The sequence below is a fragment of the Podarcis filfolensis genome (genome assembly GCF_964270895.1).
Source record: "Podarcis filfolensis genome assembly, chromosome: 1".
NCBI lineage: Eukaryota > Metazoa > Chordata > Lepidosauria > Squamata > Lacertidae > Podarcis > Podarcis filfolensis.
Genome location: NC_139604.1, coordinates 9862057 through 9884207, shown reverse-complemented (window position 1 = coordinate 9884207; position 22151 = coordinate 9862057). Strand labels below are relative to the sequence as shown.

The following is a 22151-nucleotide window of genomic DNA, read 5'->3' as shown; positions in this document are numbered from 1 at the left end:
TGTCTCTGAAAATTTGTACACGTTGCTGGGGAAGACAGGCGAACTAAAGCTGGAAGAAGCAAAGGTCACCAGTGTCGAAGCAATGCTTCTTCAACATCAGCTTCATTGACTGGTCATGTTGTGCGGATGCCTGATGATCGTCTTCCAAAGCAACTACTCTATTCCGAACTTAAAAATGGAAAGCGTAATGCTGGTGGTCAACAAAAGAGGTTTAAAGACTCTCTCAAGGCAAATCTTAAAAATAAATGTAGTATAAACACCGAAAACTGGCAAACACTGGACTGTGAGCGCTACAATTGGAGAGCAGCCTTTACCAAAGGTGTCATGGACTTTAAAGATGCTCAAACTCAGGACGAAAGGGAGAAACATGCTAAGAGGAAGGCACGCTTGGCAAATCCTCACCATGATCAACTGCCGCCCGGAAACCAATGTCCCCACTGTGGAAGGATGTGTGGATCCAGAATTGGCCTCCACAGTCACTTGCGGACTCACTGTTAAGACCGTGAGTTAATCTTGCTCAGCTACGAGTTGTCACCAAAGAAGAATGGAAATAGAACACTAGGTGGTGTAAACGTTAGGACCAGGCTAGCAAGACTGCTCTTGTGTTCTCTGCCTCTAGAAAATAGAACGGAATGTGGATTATCTTGAGAGTGCAGTTGCCCGATTCTACAGCCGTTGGTTCTGATTCTGTCACAGAAGGCCTTTTGGTGGGGGAAATCTAAGGCCTCCAAGCGAAGTGACTCTCAGAAAGCCTCATGCCATGCCTGCAAAGCTCTGGAGAAGAGAACTGTATTCTGCTGGATTGCAGCATATTTGGTTCAGTGAGTGCTGGGGAGTAGGACATAATGACCTAAGTCTCTTCCCTTATTCAGCAGGCGGGGGGGCGGGGATATATCTTCCTTGACCTGTTCCTGAAGGTCACATCTATGATCATCCTACATCCTCTTGTTGCACGTCTAACGAAATTCCTTTTCTACAGCTGCTCTCACTTTGATTTCACTGAGATCTTCTCTCCAGTGTTGTGGCTTTGAGAGTGTGATTTCCTACCAGCTTAGTTTTTATGTATAACCCCTTGTTCTGAAGACGGTCAGGGAGAGTTCTTGGGGACCTTGTAGCATAATAGCATTGTGTTTCCAACAATGGTTGGGCAGATGCTTCTGGAGTGGATAGTGTAAAGCAGGACTTGGAGATGATAAACAACAGGCTATCCCCTGTTGTTTATTGCCAACGGCTAGTATTCCAAGAGATAAAAAGGTAAAGGGACCCTGACCATTAGGTCCAGTCGTGGCCGACTCTGGGGTTGCCGTGCTCATCTCGTTTATTGGCCAAGGGAGCCGGCGTACAGCTTCTGGGTCATGTGGCCAGCATGACTAAGCCGCTTCTGGCGAACCAGAGCAGCACACGGAAACACTGTTTACCTTCTCGCCAGAGCGGTACCTATTTATCACTTGCACTTTGACGTGCTTTCGAACTGCTAGGTTGGCAGGAGCAGGGACCGAGCAACGAGAGCTCACCCCGTCGCAGGGATTCGAACCGCCGACTTTCTGATCGGCAAGTCCTAGGCTCTGTGGTTTAACCCACAGTGCCACCCGTGTCCCATTCCGAGAGATACATCCTCTCTATTTATAGAGCTTTCCTTTTGACTATCACATAATGATCTTTTTTCTTATAGAAACAAAACAGCAGCACCCCCACACAAGCAAGAGAGAAAAATAGTTGCGAGGGAATTCCAGAGTTTGCAGAATTGCAAAAAAACATTTAGGGGAAATTCTCTCTCTCCCCTCCCCCTCAATTTTGGGAACTTGCCAAAAACAAAAACAAAGCAACCCGTTGGAATGTTCGCTGGATACAGAATGCTGACTGACTGTTCTGAGAAACCAAGTATCGGTCTAGAGAAGGAATAGAGTGGTGCATCCTGAACAGAAGCACTTCATGCTGCAACATTTTGTTGCAGAAGTTTGCTTTTCATAGCTAATAGCCACAGATAGGCCCATTGGAGCCTTGTTTCTTAGCATCGGTGCAGCTGGTATATTTATATCGCACGCTTTCCCGCGGGCTCAGAACAATCTCTAAAAATAAAGTCAGGTGTTTGTTTGTTTGTTTAAAAAAGCATAGCAGCAGTGGTGTATATTGATGCCCAATGATGCCAAACGGTGGTCATATTCCAAGCTTGCAATTGCCACTTTCTTTTTCATTCGCCAGGGGCATGTGCGGAGGAGTAAAGGCATGGGTAACCCAAGCAAAGGTTTTTAGTGTACAAAATTATAAAACATACCACACAAATTATCACATACATATTCTTATTGGAATTCCGTCAGCACCTCTGATAATCCTCTGTCTTAATCACTTCTTATGCAATTCTTAATATTGCCTTTACATTTCTTAACGTATCATCTCTCCTTTTCCATTTTTACAATATTTCTTAAATTACTCCTCACAGAACTTCTTGTAAACCTACAAACGTCGTCTGATCATCACAAATACTTTTCAAATAATCCGTAAATTTACTCCAGTCTTCGGTAAACCTCTGGTCCTGCCGGTTTCGGATCCTTCCTGTTAGTTTGTCAAGTTCTGCATAGTCCATTAGTTTCATCCTCCATTCTTCCAACGTTGGTAATTTTTTTGCTTCCATTTTTGGGCCAATAGTATTCTTGCTGCTGTTACCGCATATAAAAAGAGCTTACATTCCTTTCTATTTATATCATTTCCAACAATACCCAAGAGAAATGCTTCTGGTTTCTTTATAAATGTATAGTTCAACATTTTTTTCAACTCGTTATATATCATCTCCCAGAAGCATTTCACCTTTTTACATTCCCACCACATGTGATAAAATGTTCCCTCTTTTTCCTTACATTTCCAACATTTATTACTAACTTTATACATTTTTGCTAACTTAACTGGAGTGATGTACCATCTATACATCATTTTCATCACATCCAACTGTCACTCTTTTGGGTGGCAGGATCTAGAATCAATCTAGATTGAAAGCAGCATACTGATCACTTCCTGTCTGACTGCCATGGCGAACGGCTGTCCCATAAAAGCGGAGCCCTTTTGTGCGGATAATGAGGATAATATTGGAGTAGTTAACCTCCCCCCAAAACCCCAGGGCTGGGGGTGGGGAGCAGCCCACCCTCAGATCGTCTGATACCTGCCGCCTGTCCTGAAGGAATGCAGGGGGCAGGGGGCGCTGGGTGCAATGCACATGGGGACACGAGTGGCACTGTGGTGTAAACCACAGAGCCTAGGCTTGCCGATCAGAAGCTCGGCAGTTCGAATCCCCAGGACGGAGTGAGCTCCTGTTGCTCGGTCCCTGCTCTTGCCAACCTAGCAGTTCGAAAGCACGTCAAAGTGCAAGTAGAGAAATAGGTACCACTCCGGCGGGGAGGTAAACGGCGTTTCCGTGTGCTGCTCTGGTTTGCCAGAAGCGGCTTAGTCATGCTGGCCACATGACCCGGAAGCTGTACGCCGGCTCCCTCGGCCAGTAAAGCGAGATGAGCGCCGCAACCCCAGAGTCGGCCACGACTGGACCTAATGGTCAGGGGTCCCTTTACCTTTACTATATGAGCCTTGATAAGGCTATAGTGCTTTGCATGTCCACATTGGCTAGGCCATGGGTAGGCAAACTAAGGCCCAGGGGCCAGATCCGGCCCAATCGCCTGCTCAAACCGGTCCATGGACGGTCCAAGAAATAGCGTGTTTTTACATGAGTAGAATGTGTCCTTTTATTTAAAATGCATCTCTGGGTTATTTGTGGGGCATAGGAATTCATTCATTCCCCCCCCCCCAAAAAAATATAATCCGGCCCTCCACAAGGTCTGAGGGACAGTGGACCGGCCCCCTGCTGTAAAAGTTTGCTGACCCCTGGGCTAGGCTGATGTCACAATTGAATTTTATTACCCCCCCCCCCCAATAATCCACATAAATTAGGCCTGGTAAAAAAAACAACCCACATGAGGACAGCACAGGTAACAAAAACTGGACAGCAATGGTTTAATGAGGATGTCTTGTAGAAAATCAGTATACCCTGAAGTTCTTCTCAAGATTGTGGGGTCCTCTGGAAGAATATGGGAGGCACCACAGCGCAGCTGGGAGAGGAAGCCCAAAAAAGCCAAACCAAAATTATCCAGAGATCTAGAAGGTATCTTCCCACCTGTCTATAAATTGAGGGAGATCAAATGGACTTTTCATTCTCTTAACAGGTGGACAAAGTTCAGGTCAAAGATTTTAAGAACAGGCTGTGTAATTTTGTCTTAATAGATTCTAGACGATTTTCCAGGGGACGGCGAATTGCATATCAGGTATGTCTTATTCCCTGCGTGAGACACTTAATTTTCTGTTTGAGCCCCTTGGAGGTAGGTAATGACTGGCAAAAAATAAAAAATAAATTTAACTGGCTCTAAATGAAAGACAGATGCACAGTAAAGAGGGAAGGAGTGTAAGAGAGAAAAATGTGAATCAGATGAGGAAGAGGAGGAGTAGAAAACTGATTTATCAGAGAAGACCAAGCTGAACAGATGGATCTTTTACGCATGATCTTTTACGTAAGTCCCAATAAATTTCATGGAGCTCGCTCCCCGATAAAGCGTGTTTTAGGCTTGCCATCTCTGCAGTTTGAAAGAGTAAAATTACAAGGTTCCGGTGGCCAAAGTCACCTGAAGAAAGAACCTTATTTTTGTCCATAAAATTGGTTTTAATGGGGGGGGGGGTGCAGAGTGGGATAAGAGGGAGCATTGATGGGTAAGGAGCAATGAGGGTACAAAAATACCTCAGAGGTGAGATGAAGCAGCACGCCAGCCCAATATATTTTGGCGCCTGAGGCGAACCACAAAATGGTGCCGCCCTCCCATTCAGGGAAGAAGGGATTGAGTAGAGATAAACATCGGGAACAAAGGAGGAATGAAGACCTACATGGGGATCTGCTGCCCCTGTGGATTTGCCGCCTGAAGTGGTCACCTCGCTGTGCCTCATGAGTGGGCCGGCCCTGGGTAGGACAAAGGAGTAACACTGTAATGGAAGGAAAAGAGAAAAATCTGATATTATATTAGTCAGTCTAAGAAGTGGAACATGGTAGTGTAGCCATCTGGTTTGGGGTGTGTGTGTGTAATCTAATCCATCTAATATCTCTCTCTCTCTCTCTCCATCTATCTATCTCTATCTACTATCTATCTATCATCTATCTATCTATCTATCTATCTATCTATCTATCTATCTATTCTATCTATCATCTATCATCTATCTATCTATCTATCTATCTATCATCTCTATCCTGTCTCCTCAAAACAAAAGTGACACCATAGTTTTTTTCATTGCATTTTTCCTTCCCCCACCCCCAAAGAACTTCCACAGGGTTTTTAAGAATGTTATCCTGATGATCAAGGTATGTCGGTGCTTCCGGCGTGGACTGAAAGGATTCTCATGTTTTCACCTGGTAGAGAAAGACACTCGTGGAGCGATTGAGGAAGTAAGGAATATCGCAAAACATACACACAAAAAAAATACCACAACCAAAAGTCTTGTATTTACGATTGCTCCCGTTCCTCATTGGTGCTTTTTCTATTTAATAAAATAATGATGATTGCCTGAGCCTTTGAAGCAGAGGTTGAAGAACCTGCTGCACCCAATGAAGTTGGCTTGTGCTGAAATCATAGAATAGAAACACAGTATGATTCTCTGTAAGTTGGAAGGGACCCCAAGGGTCATCTAGTCCAACCCCCTGGGATGCAGTAATCTCAACGTGCCATTACCCCATCCAATTTGAAACTGCACCGGACCTTGCGTAGCTTATACGTATAAGTCCTTAAAGGGTCATAAAGGGGTAAAGGTAAAGGTACCCCTGACTGTTAGGTCCAGTCGCGAATGACTCTGGAGTTGCGGCGCTCATCTCACTTTATTGGCCGAGGGAGCCAGTGTACAGCTTCCGGGTCATGTGGCCTGCATGACTAAGCCACTTCTGGCGAACCAGAGCAGTGCACGGAAACGCCGTTTACCTTCCCGTCGGAGCGGTACCTATTTATCTATTTGCACTTTGACGTGCTTTCGAACTGCTAGGTTGGCAGGAGCAGGGACCGAGCAATGGGAGCTCACCGTGTTGCGGGGATTCAAACCGCCGACCTTCTGATCGGCAAGCCCTAGGCTCTGTGGTTTAACCCACAGCGCCACCTGCGTCCCTAGAAAGACTCTCTGCGTTGGCCGGGAAACAAACCCGGGTCAACTGCTTGGAAAGCAGCTATGCTCACCACTATACCACCAATGCTAAAGGGTCATAGGACTTCTTAATTATAATAAAATTATTTAAAAGAGCTAACGTACTTAAGCTTTTTCTTCTTGTATGATGCATAACAAAATTAATTGCAGCTCGTTGTCTAACTTACAGGACAAGAAAACTACCAATGCTGTGTTTGATCGCCATGAGTTCAGTGTTTCAAAGGTCAGGACAAACCATCTTTTCTTGCCCTTACAGTAACAGTAGGCATTTGGGTTTGTGGGTTTAGTTCAGTTGCTTGAATATAACCGTTTGGTGTGTTTTGCTATTACTGGGGAAAGTGGCTTAATAAGCCAAGGGTGACACTGCTTCTTCCTTGAGAAGTGGTCTTTGAATACATGGCCCTGCCTGCTTCCTCATCCGTGATGTGGCTCATCTTAGCACAGTCCTGAAATGCTGTTTTGCTTCCCAAGTGATCTCCCCATCGTGAGATCAAAGAAGAGGCCATCTCAAAGCATCACCATTTATGAAGAAGAAGAAGAAGAAAAGTTGAGAGATTGCGGGACCACCGTGGTGTGATTCACACCCAAAGATCTACACATAGCGGGAGAGAGCGTAGCTACAAGTCAGCAGTGCCATGGGGTAGGGCTTGGGGGCAGGGCCGGATTTAGGTTTGATGAGGCCCTAAGCTACTGAAGGTAATGGGACCCTTTATATGTCCAGCGGTCCTTTGTCAACAACAAATTGTTGCTGTTTTTTGTATATGGTAATTTATGGACCTAATAGCTATCTAAAGCCATTTGCACATGTTCCCATGCAACCAGTCCATGCAGAATGTAGGCACCCTATATATAAAGGTAATTGGATCCCTGACCATTAGGTCCAGTCGTGACCGACTCTGGGGTTGTGGCGCTCATCTCGCTTTATTGGCCGAGGGAGCCGGCGTACAGCTTCCGGGTCATGTGGCCAGCATGACTAAGCTGCTTCTGGCGAACCAGAGCAGCACACGGAAACGCCGTTTACCTTCCTGCCGGAGCGGTACCTATTTATCTACTTGCACTTTGACGTGCTTTTGAACTGCTAGCTGGGCAGGAGCTCACCCCGAGCAATGGGAGCTCACCCCGTCGAGGGGATTCGAACCGCCAACCTTCTGATTGGCAAGTCCTAGGCTTTCTGGTTTAACCCACAGCACCACCCGCATCCTGACCCTATATATGGAAATGAGCAAACCAGTGATATTTTAGGGAGCAGGCTAGCAGGCCGGGGCCCATGACTTACATCACAGGAGCCTATGCAACACAAAACACTGTTGCTGTATTCAGGGGGGGTTTTATTTGGTTTTTTTTTTAGCTTATATTTTGGAAATGTACATCCAGTATTTTTTTCTTTAATTTTTTTGGGGGGCCCCAAGAGAGTGGGACCCTAAGCTATAGCTTGTTTAGCTTATACGTAAATCCGGCACTGCTTGCAGGGCAGTAGTCCAGGGATGCCCCTAGTAGAGGAAACAGGAGGGCTCCCATATGTACTAGCTTCAACTCAACTAAAAATGACAAAGAAGTTGACAAACGGCTCCAAATTGTGCAATCTGAGTAGCACAACCTGATTCCGACAGGTTGTGGCAGGTGTGTGGCCTTGATGCTCCTAAGATGTGCAGACACCTCCTTCTAGATAGTGCTGCTACCTATGGTACTTAAGAATCTCTGGATGGACATGTAAAAGGGTAAAAGGGTGTTGGGAAATGATTTAAAATGAATTGAACAAAATGTTTAAAATTACTCTCCTCTCCCGCCCAAACCAGAGTCCTTTCTGTTGGGGATAACCCAGACTGAAATTCCCAGGTGTCAGAAAAGGTTATTTATGTATGTAACAACCGCGCCCCATGTTTTGTTAGCCCCAAAATGGAAAATGAGCAAGGTCTCAAACATTAAAAAAATTGGCAACTTACCGTATTTTTCTGTGTATAGGACGCCCCCTATTTTTGGGGACCCCAAATTAAGAAAATGGGGGGGAATTGCCCTGACTTGTTGAAATTTGCGGCCGGGGGGGTAGAGTGTTATGTACTGAAGTTCTCACCCTGGGCCAGCAGGGGGATACTGTAGATAGTTTTCACTCAGGTCCACATATGCAAATAAGGGATTGAAAGTGACGTTCAGTGATTGGATAGTTACGGAAAATGGTTACTGTTACGTTCTAGTGGAGCTCTATATAAGCAGGCTGGCTGAACCCTTCAGTTCAGTTCTGTTCTGGCCTGTGAATAAACAAGAGCTGTTTGAAGAATCGCTGCGTCGTCTGATATGTTCATCCACAACTTAACAGGGAGCATTGCCCAGAGGCTAACAGCCCCAGGCATCTAACAGGCCGCCTATCAGCTGTTCCCTCATCGGCAATTGCTGAGCTTTTTTGGGGGGGGGCAGAGTTGAGCTTTTTGGGGTGGGAAAGAGTGGTGAAGCTTTTTTTTCAATCATTTTAAGCACTTTCCGTGGAGCCTCCGTACAGTATTCTGCTTCCCTCCTCCTACTCTGCCTTCCCTACAATGGGGAGAGAGGCTGTAGGCAGTCTGTTTTTGCCTTGCGGTATCTTCATGCGGCTCCATTTGTGTGCGGGCAGCGCAACGTTACACAGGAGGAGCGCGGTGATTGACATAATATCCCCACTCTACGCCTTTAACATCCTCCCAAAAGCTTCTCTTCTTATTTTATTAAGGCACAATGTTTTGCTGATGTTAAAACCTCGCCTTATAGACGGAAAAATACAGTAAGTTGACAGAATATGCACAACTTGCAGACTTGACATATAGAAGAAGAAAACAAGAAGAACATACGTTTTAAAGAAAATGGGGAAATGTTTATTGAATATATGGAAAATAATTGTGTACAGCTGAAAACGCTGGCAGCATTAAGACAACAGTGTAAATAAGTTTTGATGGATGTAATAATGGAAAACCGATTGGTATAGTTTTTGTAAAATATGCAGGAATATAAGATATGCAAAATGAACCATGGAAAGAGAGGAAGGGAAGCCATGGATATCTTACGTATGTAAAATGTTTATCTGACATTTTAAAACAGAAAATTTAATAAAAAATCATAATAAAAAATGCAGCCATTGCTTTCTCAGTTGAATTGTGATTCTCAGTGTAAGACAATCTCATGGACAGCTGTATAAAATGTTCTGCAGGTGCACCTAAAAGGCAAGAAGGAAGTCATTTGGTTTTATATCCTGAGAAAAATAATCATGCTCAAGTCTGTCGGGAGCATAGGAATGCCTTCGCTGACCCACATAAATGTGCTTGTCTATTAATCTAAGCGATGTTTGGTATCTTCACAGGAACATTTTCCTTTTAAAGCAATCCAAATCACCAAGAAGCCACCGGCATGGAGGACTGATTCTGAAATAAAACATTTGCAGAACCGCTTGCAGTTCGTGGAAAGCTTTCGACAGTATAGTCCAACCCTGCAAAGTCTTCTGGCCAAAGTGATTCGCTTCGAACGGTAACCGGAAGGGTGGCGAGGGTGGGCTTTGTAGCAATCCAATGTATTTCTGTAATTTGATTCCATCTTTCTGAATTGTCCAGAGATCTAAATTCTAATACCAATACCCTGAAATGAGCCTGGTAGCCAGTGGAGAAGCAACATGCTACAGCCCCTGGAGCAGAGAACAGGCAGGGGCATGGCTGGCATGCGTCCCGGGGGCATGGTGCATTGCCCACGGGGGCATGGCACAAGTCCTGGGGGCAGCGGTCACGATGGCACCCTTTCCCCAAATGGTACCTGTTAAGTTGTGGGTGAACATATCAGACGACACAGCGATTCTTCAAACAGCTCTTGTTTATTCACAGGCCAGAACAGAACTGGGCTGAAGGGTTCAGCCAACCTGCTTATATAGAGCTCAACTACAAAGCAACAGTAACCACTTTCTGTAACTATCCAATCACTGAACGTCACTTTCAATCCCTTATTTGCATATGTGGACCTGAGTGAAAACTATTTACAGTATCCCCCTGCTGGCCCAGGGTGAGAACTTCAGTACATAACAGTACGGTGGCGCTCCCGAGTCCCCCCCTTTGTATGCCAGTGCTGGTAGCTCACAGGTACTGCTTTCAGGATTGCTATTATACCCTCCCATACTCACCCCTTGCAATAGTCAGGTGGACACATTCTGCGCCAGCTGCAGCTCCCCGGCTGTTTTGAAGCACAGCGCTTGCAGTGGCCATCGCGATAAACCACACTTCTGCGGTTACTAGGGGATGGGTTACTGAAGCTGGTTTGATCCAGGTCCAAAAAAAGCTAGAGCTAGATCTGGAAGTCTCAGTTTATTTTTATTTTTTTAAATAATTTTTATTAACTGGCCAATCACATCAAATTAAATCACATCACATAAATTCCAAATTACAAAGCCAAATTTTTAAATTTTGTTGGGGGAACCCATACTTCAAGATCCAAAGGGGGATTCAGATCATCTTCTTATTACTGTGTTAATGTCCAAATCAGTCCCAATCAGTCCAAACTAAATTCATAATTCTATCCAGTCTTATCTTGGTGTTTCCACATCATATCTTGTTCATATAATTTCTATTTTTCCTTTACAATCTCTTTTGTTAGTCTCCTTAAGCCGATAAGCAAAATAATAATCCTGTGTGGATTTCCCGTTCCTCCACTAAGTCCAGATGGTTTCCATATATCTCCTTCGTAGATAGCATCGCTCTTTCCATCATAAATTTGGCATTTGTCGCTCTTAAGTCCCACCGAGAAGTTGGTCCACGATATGTAAACAACTCTATTTCTCTCTTTCTCCTCCCAGACCCAAGAGCTCCAACAATGCCTCCCAAAATGGCGATGGCATTTTTAACTGCGTCATTCCAAAACTCTTAGCTTTCCAGCTTCATCTTGAAACATTGCTTTGGTTCGAAAGTTTATCTCCACACAGCCTTAAATCCACAGCTTAAGTCCTTAGTTTCTGACTCATTAGGGGAGGGGATTCTTGTTAAATCACATAAGAAAAAGGAAGGCAGGTTTTTTTCCCCTCCCCCCTCAGTCATTTGTCATACCGTATCTTGACGTATCTTCTCATATTTTATTCTTGTCTTGTTATCAGAGATCTCTTCTGTCAGCAGTCTTTACTCCCCTTTTTCCTTGAAGCATGTGCAATTTATCTCGTCCAAATTGTTTCTTTTGAAGCTGCTTGCAACTAGCGGCGCAAATCAGGGACGGCGTCCAGGAGTGCCGGAATCCCACAGGAGGGCTTTGTGCCTAGTGCCCCCACCCCCACAAATTCGGGGGTGGTATAGGGCACAGCAGGCAAGGGCCGTCCCCCCCACAATCCTGGGGGGGTTAAGGAGGCTAATTACCCCCATCATAGCCTCCAAATTACCTCGTGTGGGTCGGAGAGATGTTATTGTCAGCCATCTTCTGATGCGCCACCTAGTGGTCCCCCTGGAAGTCTCAGTTTAAAAAAGAGGCCCACCGGCTCCTCTGCCTGCCAGCCTTGAGTCGAGAAGGCCAGGCTAGCTGGCGCCACTATTGCCCACCAGCTTGGCAATCTGCTTCTGCTGCTTCTCGCAGTGCCAGTTAACATGGAGAGTCAGCCCAGCCGCGGGGAGAAGGAAGTAGGGGCTGGCAGGCCTCGGGATCCATAGCAGCCTCCGCCATTGCTTGGCACGAAGAATGGCAGAAGGAACAGTGTGGGATTGAGGAAGGCGCCCAGAAGTGGCTCTCTGGCGCCTTCCAAGTGCCCCTATTTCCCTGGGACAGTCCCCGATTTACAAAAGCCATCCCAGTTTCTGATTTGATCCTAGAGCATCCTTTCCTTAAAGGTAAAGGGACCCCTGACCATTAGGTCCAGTCGTGGCCGACTCTGGGGTTGCGGCGCTCATCTTGCTTTATTCGCCAAGGGAGCCGGCGTACAGCTTCCGGGTCATGCGGCCAGCATGACTAAACCGCTTCTGGCAAACCAGAGCAGCGCACGGAATCGCCGTTTACCTTCCCGCCGGAGCGGTACCTATTTATCTACTTGCACTTTGACGTGCTTTCGAACTGCTAGGTTGGCAGAAGCAGGGACCAAGCAATGGGAGCTCACCCCGTCGCGGCGATTCGAACTACTGACCTTCTGATCGGCAAGTCCTAGGCTCTGTGGTTTAACCCACAGCGCCACCCGCATCCCGGTATCCTTAACTTAAAGGTAAAGGTAAAGGTACCCCTGCCCGTACAGGCCAGTCTTGTCAGACTCTAGGGTTGTGCGCTCATCTCACTCTATAGGCCAGGAGCCAGCACTGTCCGCAGACACTTCCGGGTCACGTGGCCAGCGTGACAAGCTGCATCTGGCGAGCCAGCGCAGCACACGGATCACAGTTTACCTTCCCGCTGGTAAGCGGTCCCTATTTATCTACTTGCACCCGGAGGTGCTTTCGAACTGCTAGGTTGGCTGGGACCGAACGACGGGAGCGCACCCCGCCGCGGGGATTCGAACCACTGACCATGCGATCGGCAAGTCCTAGGCGCTGAGGTTTTACCCACAGCGCCACCCGCGTCCCTTAACTTAGGGCATCCCTATTTTCTTCAGAGAAATGTTGGAGGGTATGGAGTTATTTGACTCCCAAGCCGTCTGAAGGCAGCCCTGTATGGGGAAGTTTTTTTTTTTAAAGTTTATTGTTATTTTTTATATATCTTGGAAGCAGCCCAGAGTGGCTGGGGCAACCCAATAGATGGGCTGAGTATCAATAGTAAAATTCCCTATTTTTATTGGCGCTGTGGCCATGCCAGTGGCGCTGTGGTCTAAACCACAGAGCCTAGGACTTGCCGATCAGAAGGTCGGCAGTTCGAATCCCCGCGACATTGTGTTCGAAAGCACACCAGTGCAAGTAGATAAATAGGCGGGAAGGTAAACGGCGTTTCCATGCGCTGCTCTGGTTTCGCCAGAAGTGGCTTAGTTATGCTGGCCACATGACCCAGAAAAACTGTCTGCGGATAAACGTCATCTCCCTTGGCCAGTAAAGTGAGATGAGTGCCGCAACCACAGAGTTGTTTGTGACTGGACTTAACTGTCAAGAGTCCTTTACCTTTACCTTTTTATTTTTATTGGAGAAATGTTGGAGGGTATGTCTATAGCAGCTGCATAAGATCTAATGGGTTACCGATGAGGGGAGCGGGGAGCAGGGTTTGGCAAGCAGCAGAAGCGGGGACTCAGCCCCCAGTTCAAACATAAACCGGGGATGTTGCTTTTTAAATTGGAGTCAACTTCCGTGCTTAAAAAGTCCAGGAGTGGTTTACTGTATGCGGCAGACCGCATGACAAAGTGTGGATTGTACAGTTACTAATGGGATTTGTGTACAACTCAGTCTAGACTTACCGTTCCTACGCAGGTGGCACTGTGGTCTAAACCACTGAGCCTCTTGGGCTTGCCAATCAGAAGGTCGGCGGTTCAAATCCCCGCAACGGAGTGAGCTCCCGTTGTTCTGTCCCGGCTCCTGCCAACCTAGCAGTTGGAAAGCCTGCCAGTGCAAGTAGATAAATAGGTATCACAGTGGCGGGAAGGTAAACAGCATTTCCGTGTGCTCTGGTTTCCATCACGGTGTCCCATTGTGCCAGAAGCACAATGCATGATCCAGAAAGCTGTCTGTGGACAAACACCGGCTCCCTCGGCCTGAAAGCGAGATGAGCACCGCAACCCCATAGTCGCCATTGACTGGACGTAACTGTCCAGGGGTCCTTTACCTTTACCTTTTTTTTACCTATGTTGCTTCTGTAAGCAGGCGTCTTTCGGTTCAGGTTTATTTCCATTAGCTAATGATCTTGTCCGGTTGTCTGCTTTCTAGGTTTGGTCGCAGGAGAGTCATCATCAAAAAGGGACACCAGGCAGACAGTTTCTATTTCATCTATTGTGGTTCCGTTGCTATCACTGATGACGAGGATGGTAGCAGCGCGTTTGTAGAAGCTGCTCCGACTACAGTTCGGAGAGGTGCTTGTTTTGGTGTAAGTGCTAATCTGTAAGAATAATATTATTATTAATAATAATATTATTATTTATACCCCACCCATCTGGCTGGCTTTCCCCAGTCACTCTGGGCAGCTTACAGGACATTAAAAATGATAAAACATTAGACATTTAAAATTTCCCGATACAGGTGATGTCTTTTAGATGTCTTCTAAAAGTCAGATGTTTGTTTATTTCCTTGACATCGGGTGGGAGGGTGCTCCATAGGGCGGGTGCCACTACCGAGAAGGCCCTCTGCCTGGTTCCCAGTAACCTCACTTCTTGCAGTGAGGGAACCACCAGAAGGCCCTCGGAACAGGACCTCCGTGTCTGGGCTGAACGATGGGGGTGGAGACACTCCTTCAGCTATAGTGGGCCGAGGCTGTTTAGGGCTTTAAAGATCAGCGCCAACACTTTGAATTGTGCTCGGAAACCTACTGGGAGCCAATGTAGGTCATTCATGACCGGTGTTATATGGTCTTGGAAGCCGCTGCCAGTCACCCATCCCAGCTGCCGCATTCTGGATTAATCATGCATATCAGAATTTATATATTGTTTTTAATGCATGGACCTTTACATCAGCATGGAATCCCAGGATCTGAGTTCTGTTCTGGTACTCAGAACAAATTCTCAGATAGAGAGGGGTAGGGCAAACAGAAAAATTAGAGTCTAGGAAAGCAGAGCAGTAGCCAGAGAAGCAGAAAAACTGCCGTGAAAAGAGCAGAGGTGCTGTGGAAACAATGGTTTAGAGTTGTAAGCCACAGCGGGCGAGAGAAAAGCATACCCCCTTTCATTCTCCAATGAAAATAGGGGTATCCTATTCAATAATATTCAATAATAGTGGGATGCGGGTGGTGCTGTGGCTTAAACCACAGAGCCTAGGATCAGAAGGTTGGCAGTTTGAATCCCCGCGACGGGGTGAGCTCCCGTTGCTCGGTCCCTGCTCCTGCCAACCTAGCAGTTCGAAAGCATGTCAAAGTGCAAGTAGATAAATAGATACCGCTCCAGCAGGAAGGTAAATGGCATTTCCGTGCACTGCTCTGGTTTGCCACTGCTCTGGCCACATGACCCGGAAGCTGTACGCCGGCTCCCTCGGCCAATAAAGCGAGATGAGCGCCGCAACCCCAGAGTCGGCCACGACTGGACCTAACGGTCAGGGGTCCCTTTACCTTTTCCTATTCAATAATAATAATAATACTTTTATTATTTATACCCTGCCCATATGACTGGGTTGCCTCAGCCACTTTGGTTGGCTTCCAACATATATAAAGACATGAAACATTAAACAACTTCCCTGTACAGCCTTCAGATGTCTTCTAAAGATTGTATAGTTACTTATCTCCTTGGCTCCGCGGTCGCATAACTCCATACTGTTAAGTTGTGGGTGAACATATCAGACGATACAGCGATTCTTCAAACAGCTCTTTATTTGGAAGCTGGAACAGAACTGAACCGCAAACAGCTCAGCCGGCCTGCTTTTATAGGCAGCCGGCTGTCAACATTGTAGTAACAACAACCCAGGGTTTCTCGCCTAAGGTAACTGACGTGGACCTGAGTGAAAACTATATACACAATACTCCTGGTGGCCAGGGTGAGAACTTCAATACATAACACATACCCTCCAACATTTCTCTGTTGAAAGTAGGGATGTCCTGAAGAAAAGCGGGAGGTGGATAAGGAAAGAAAAAATTGTGAGAAACTAGGAAGAGATAGTAGAACTATGCATTGCTGAGAACCGCAAAGTGAAGAATTCTAGATTGACTTGAAATATCACTGGCTGTAGGCACCTACTATTGGCTGTGCTGCCCAGATTCATTCCAGTATTCCTGCTTATTATTAGGAAATTGCCCTTTTGCAAAACACAAGGAGGGTTGCCACTGTTGTCTGCCTGGAGGAAACGGAACTGTTGGTGGTGGACAAAAGTGACTTTTTTGCCTACGAGCTAGACAAGGAACTTAACCGAGAGTTCAAAAACCGATATGAATTCCTGAGGTAACATATCCCTGAGTAACTCTGTACCGCTTCTTCTCTGCATCATTCCTTTCCCCTCTCATGTCCCTTTGCCCTCTTCCCGGCTCCTTTAAAAAGCCGGGCTTTGCGTCACAACCTCTAATGACAATGTGAAAGCTTTCTCACCGTGAGTGCATGGAACGTGGGTGGCACTGTGGTCTAAACCACTGAGCCTAGGGCTTGCCGATCAGAAGGTTGGTGGTTCGAATCCCCGCGATGGGGTGAGCTCCTGTTGCTCGGTCCCTGCTCCTGCCAACCTAGCAGTTTGAAAGCACCCCAAAAAGTGCAAGTAAATTAATAGGTGCTGGGAAGTTAAACGACGTTTCTGTGCACTGCTCTGGTTTCGGTGTTCCGTTGCGCCAAACGCGGCTTAGTCATGCTGGCCACATGACCCGGAAGCTGTACGCCGGCTCCCTTGGCCTGTAAAGCGAGATGAGTGCCGCAACCCCAGAGTCGTCTGCAACTGGACTTAACTGTCAGAGGTCCTTTACCTTTACAGTGAGTGCATCCTTATGTGATACAGTGGTACCTCGGGTTAAGAACTTAATTTGTCCTGGAGGTCCGTTCTTAACCTGAAACTGTTCTTAACCTGAGGTACCACTTTAGCTAATGGGGTTTCCTGCTGCCACCGCACTGTGGCGGTGCAATTTCTTTTCTCATGCTGAAGCAAAGTTCTTAACCCGAGGTACAGTGGTACCTCAGGTTACAAACACTTCGGGTTACAGACACCGCTAACGCAGAAGTAGTACCTTGGGTTAAGAACTTTACCTCAGGATGAGAACAGAAATCGCTCGCCGGTGGCAGCAGGAGGCCCCATTAGCTAAAGTGGTACCTCAGGTTAAGAACAGTTTCAGGTTAAGAATGGATCTCTGGAATGAATTAAGTACGTAACCAGAGGTACCACTGTACTACTTCTGGGTTAGTGGAGTCTGTAACCTGAAGCGTCTGTAACCTGAGATACCACTGTACAAGAATGATTTTACTATGAAAAGTCTGAGTCAGCTGCTGTTCCGTTGTCCCAAGAAGCACAGTTCCAAAAAAGAGCTGCTTTAAAATAAAATTTAAAAAACCTCTTTCCCAATAAGGGCTGCTCATTCTGACCCAATATGCAGATTCCCAGCACTTCCCAGTCCTTTTTCTATTATTATTTTTCTAACACCTCCCTCCTCTCAAGAGTTACTGTGTAGGCCCATGCTTACCTCGACACCGAAATCACGGTTGCCAGCTTGAAACCCTTGCAGATGAAAGCTCTCCATGTATCCCTCCTGTTTTCAGAAGTGTCGACCTTTTCGAAACACTGCCCGATTCTTCAGTAGCGAAAATAGCCTACTTCTGCAAAATCGAGAGGTTCCACTATGGGCAGGTGATTACTAGCGACATCACAGATACGTCCACGATGATATTTATTACAAAGGTGAGCTCAGCGTGTGATTAATCTTTCATAATATGCCTTACTTTCCCAACAGGTGGGGATGCCACTATAGCCCTTGGGGGGGGGTCTGTTTCCTTTGGAGGTGAGCATATTGGACTTCAGTTCGGGAGGGGGTATATTGTTGTGAAGAGCATAATGACCACTCTTTTTTAAAAAAATAATTTTTTATTAAGTTTTCCATTTAACAATCCAATCATATCACATTACTTATTCCAAATTATACCAATACATTTCATAAAGTCCAAATATTTTGCCAAATTATATATTTTGTTGGGGGTTCCCATGCTTCGAGTTCAGTAAGGGTCCAGTCATCTCATATTTCTGCTGCTTTTAGTGTTCACCAGTCCTATCTTTCAATCTTCTTGATGTTATCCTTTTTCTTCTTAATTGCCTCTGAGTTGTTTCCACAGGCGAGTTAAAGTAAGCAATATTATGCTTCTGTGTGAACTTTATAAGGCTCTCCCTTTTTTTTTTTTTGAAGCTGGTAAGTCTTTTGTTTGCAATAAATTCTCACACGCTGATCCAAAAGTCCTTCTCGAGCGGCAGATGCCATCATTCTCAGCTCCGATGAAATAAAATCTAGGCGTTTGCTCATTAATTTTCCCAGACAGGTTGCATCATAAATTAGGCTTTCCAGGGAAGAATTTGCCAAGTCGAACTTAAAACACAAACATGATAACAAAGTAGTGGCTCGCCTCCCCCTGTGCCTATTAATCTCGCAACGAAGTCTGTCTCATAATGGCGGATCCCGATTAAAAACTGCGTCACAAGAGAGCCTTTTGTTTTCTTTCCAGATCTTTCAAAAAACAAAGGCTTTAGTTGATATTTTTATTTCCATACAGTTTATTTTCCAATCTCACTTCTTATAAGTTATATGACGGTTCTTCGGGCGGGGGGGGGGTTGGTTGTTAGGTAATATTGTAATAAAAAGAAGAAAAAGTCCCCACCTCCTTTCCGTTCCGTTTCAACATACCGGCATACATGTTACTCTTTGATGTTATCTTCTGTCCAGTCCATTCCATCACTCTTAACTTCTCAGTGGCAGGCTTAATTAGCAGCTAACATACGCTTTTCTTCGCTTGAAGCATGTGCAATAACTTTTATATCCAACTTTTTATCTTAAGTAATGCAACTAGAGTCACTCTCAGAAACAACGTCCGGAAGATCCGAAGTCACTCGAGGGCTTTCCGTCCAGTGCCCTCACCCCCTCCTTCTTTCGAACTCGGGGGTGATTTATGGGCAACCGCGGATGAGGCTGCATCTTCCCTTCCACCGGGAAGAATTTGAGAGGCTGATTTACTCCCATCATCAGCCCCTTAATTACCTCATGCGAGCTGGAGAGATGGTATTTTCGGCCATCTTCCAAGGCGCCCCTAGCGGCCCCCTTCATAATGACCACTCTTCACATCAAAAAGAGGGCGCCCTTTGCATGCCCGCGCACAGCTCCCCTCATCCTCCGTGACCCCCTGCAGAGTGCTCCTGGACCACCTCCCCAAGTCACAAACCTTGAAGGTTCCCACCAAACCTCAGTTCAAATAAAAAAAGTCAATCCTTTATTAGTCATAGCAAACCACACATTATCAAACAAACACCGTATACAAATTGTGCAAAATACGAATTCGGCATAACAAGGTTTGTCCCTGTCAGATCTTTAACTCCAGATAAAATCAATTTGCATAAATAATACAATATAACACTACCACATCACTGATCAATTAAGAACCACTAAATCTCTTTATAACGGCCCAGTCTTTCTACATGGACAGCACTCAAAAATTCAGCCACTATTAAAGTAATTATATGGCAAGTAGGAGGGACGCGGGTGGCGCTGTGGGTAAAACCTCAGCGCCTAGGACTTGCCGATCGCAAGGTCGGCGGTTCGAATCCCCGCGGTGGGGTGCGCTCCCGTCGTTCGGTCCCAGCGCCTGCCAACCTTGCAGTTCGAAAGCACCTCCGGGTGCAAGCAGATAAATAGGGACCGCTTACCAGCGGGAAGGTAAACGGCGTTCTGTGTGCTGCGCTGGCTCGCCAGATGCAGCTTGTCACTCTGGCCACGTGACCCAGAAGTGTCTGCGGACAGTGCTGGCTCCCGGCCTATAGAGTGAGATGAGCGCACAACCCTAGAGTCTGGCAAGACTGGCCCGAACGGGCAGGGGGTACCTTTACCTTTACCTTATGGCAAGTAGGGCAAGAATACATTAAGAATATAACAAGAATACAAAGCTGAAGCTGAATGAACTGCAGCTAAAATATTATGTTCATTTTTCACATGGTCTAGTCCTTCCCCTGCCCACCCGTCTAATATTCTTAAGAGGGTCACTTCTCCAGTCTTCAGAGAGTGGCTGGAAGTGGGGAGGCAGAAAAAGGTCCCTCCTTTCCTTCCACTCTGCAGTTTTAATCTGAAATCTTAGGTGTGGTACTGCACCCAGAGCTCAGAAAATGCTTGCGCTCATGAGATTCCCTCTTGCAAAATGCGCCTAGAACAATAGGAGTTTCAAACACTGGTATTTTGGTACAGGAGGCAGAAAATCTCACAAGTGCCTCTCTGTGGCAGAATAACAGTAAAAACAACAAATTGCTATCCGTTGATGATATCCAAGAAAAGGCCATCTCGTTCTGTCTCATACTAAGGCCAACCTTGGTGGAATGTGATGCTGGACAAAGGGAAAGAATTAGCATGGTGCCCTGGTAGAGTTAGAACTAAGGTTTCAGCTTCTAATTTAGTTAATCAATTCAATATCCTTTTAAACTCCCCCCTGCCAAAAAATGTAAATTATCTTCTTAAGAAGACACTGTAGATGGCAATACAGTCAAACCTCAGCTCCTGGACGGCTCTGTTTTTGTTTTTTCAAAAAAAAAATTGATTTTCCAAATTTATAAACAGACAAACAAACATAAATCCTAACTGTGATTATTCCACTATTATTAACATTGTTAGGTGACTTCCTCAAATCCCCCCCAGCTGAATTTCAATGTATATCATTGTAACAATTTTACAAAACTAATTTCCCGTAAAATTTACTTAATCAATTAACTTCTTTCTTACTTTTCATATAAACTTTAAACATAATATTATATAAAAACACATATGTAAATCCTAAGCCAATCTGGTATTTGCAAGTATTTCTATTTAAGTTATCTTAGCATAGCTAAATATTCTTTAAATTTCCTCCATTCTTCCTGGTACTCCTCCTCCTTCTGGTCGCGGACTCTTCTGGTCAGGTCGGCTAGCTCCCAAAAGTCCATCATCTCCATCGGACGGCTCTGTTTTTGAACGATTCAGCTCCCGAGCACCAAAACCCCAGAAGTAAATGGTCTGTTTTTCGAACATTTTTCAGAAGCTGAACATCCGACACAGTTTCCTCTTGAGTGCAGGAAGCTCCTGCAACCAATCAGAAGCCGTGCCTTGGTTGTCGAATGTTTCGGAAGCCGAACGGGCTTCTGGAACGGATTACGTTCGACAACCGAGGTTCGACTGTATTCCTCAGGAAACTTCCTATAAACTATAAAACGTTTATGTTGTTGTTGTTGTTTAGTCTTTTAGTCGTGTCCGACTCTTCGTGACCCTATGGACCAGAGCACGCCAGGCACTTCTGTCTTCCACTGCCGCCCGCAGTTTGGTCAAACTCATGCTGGTAGCTTCGAGAACACTGTCCCACCATCTCGTCCTCTGTCGTCCCCTTCTCCTTGTGCCCTCCATCTTTCCCAACATCAGGGTCTTTTCCAGGGAGCCTTCTCTTCTCATGAGGTGGCCAAAGTATTGGAGCCTCAGCTTCACGATCTGTCCTTCCAGTGAGCACTCAGGGCTGATTTCCTTAAGAATGGATACGTTTGATCTTCTTGCAGTCCATGGGACTCTCAAGAGTCTCCTCCAGCACCTAATTCAAAAGCATCAATTCTTCGGCAATCAGCCTTCTTTATGGTCCAGCTCTCACTTCCATACATCACTACTGGGAAAACCATAGCTTTTACTATACAGACCTTTGTTGGCAAGGTGATGTCTCTACTTTTTAAGATGCTGTCTAGGTTTGCCATTGTTTTTCTCCCAAGAAGCAGGCGTCTTTTAATTTTGTGGCTGCTGTCACCATCTGCAGTGATCATGGAGCCCAAGAAAGTAAAATCTCTCACTGCCTCCATTTCTTCCCCTCCTATTTGCCAGGAGGTGATGGGACCAGTGGCCATGATCTTAGTTTTTTTTGATGTTGAGCTTCAGACCATATTTTGCGCTCTCCTCTTTCACCCTCAATAAAAGGTTCTTTAATTCTTCCTCACTTTCTGCCATCAAGGTTGTGTCATCTGCATATCTGAGGTTGTTGCAATCTTAATTCCGGCTAGGGATTCATCCAGCCCTGCCTTTCGCATGATGAATTCTGCATATAAGTTAAAGAAGCAGGGAGACAATATACAGCCTTGCCGTTCTCCTTTCCCAATTTTGAACCAATCAGTTGTTCCATAGCCAAGGTTCATAGATCAGGTTAATTCCTTTTCCTCCCCTGCCCTCCTCTGTGTTCTAATCTTGGGAAGATGTGCATA

The 22151-nt window shown here is 45.8% G+C and overlaps 2 protein-coding genes across 4 annotated transcripts in view; both read left to right on the top strand.

Moving 5' to 3' along the window:
• The window catches only part of CARF (calcium responsive transcription factor), a 114258-nt gene that overhangs the window by 40948 nt on the left and 51159 nt on the right, over nt 1-22151 (top strand). The gene's annotated exons all lie outside the window — the stretch shown is intronic.
• Nucleotides 454-22151, top strand: part of CNBD2 (cyclic nucleotide binding domain containing 2) — a 38531-nt gene continuing 16833 nt past the window's right edge. The window contains exons 1-8 of one of the 3 annotated variants that reach the window (XM_083629484.1): nt 454-821; nt 4264-4304; nt 5342-5467; nt 6380-6433; nt 9536-9699; nt 14019-14175; nt 16017-16168; nt 17462-17600. In XM_083629484.1, the coding sequence (XP_083485610.1) occupies nt 761-821; nt 4264-4304; nt 5342-5467; nt 6380-6433; nt 9536-9699; nt 14019-14175; nt 16017-16168; nt 17462-17600 (894 nt within the window). In that variant the 5' untranslated portion in view covers nt 454-760. Of the gene's footprint in view, nt 822-3935; nt 4145-4263; nt 4305-5341; nt 5468-6379; nt 6434-9535; nt 9700-14018; nt 14176-16016; nt 16169-17461; nt 17601-22151 lie in introns of those variants that run through there. The other 2 variants (XM_083629483.1, XM_083629485.1) reach the window with 2 other exon arrangements.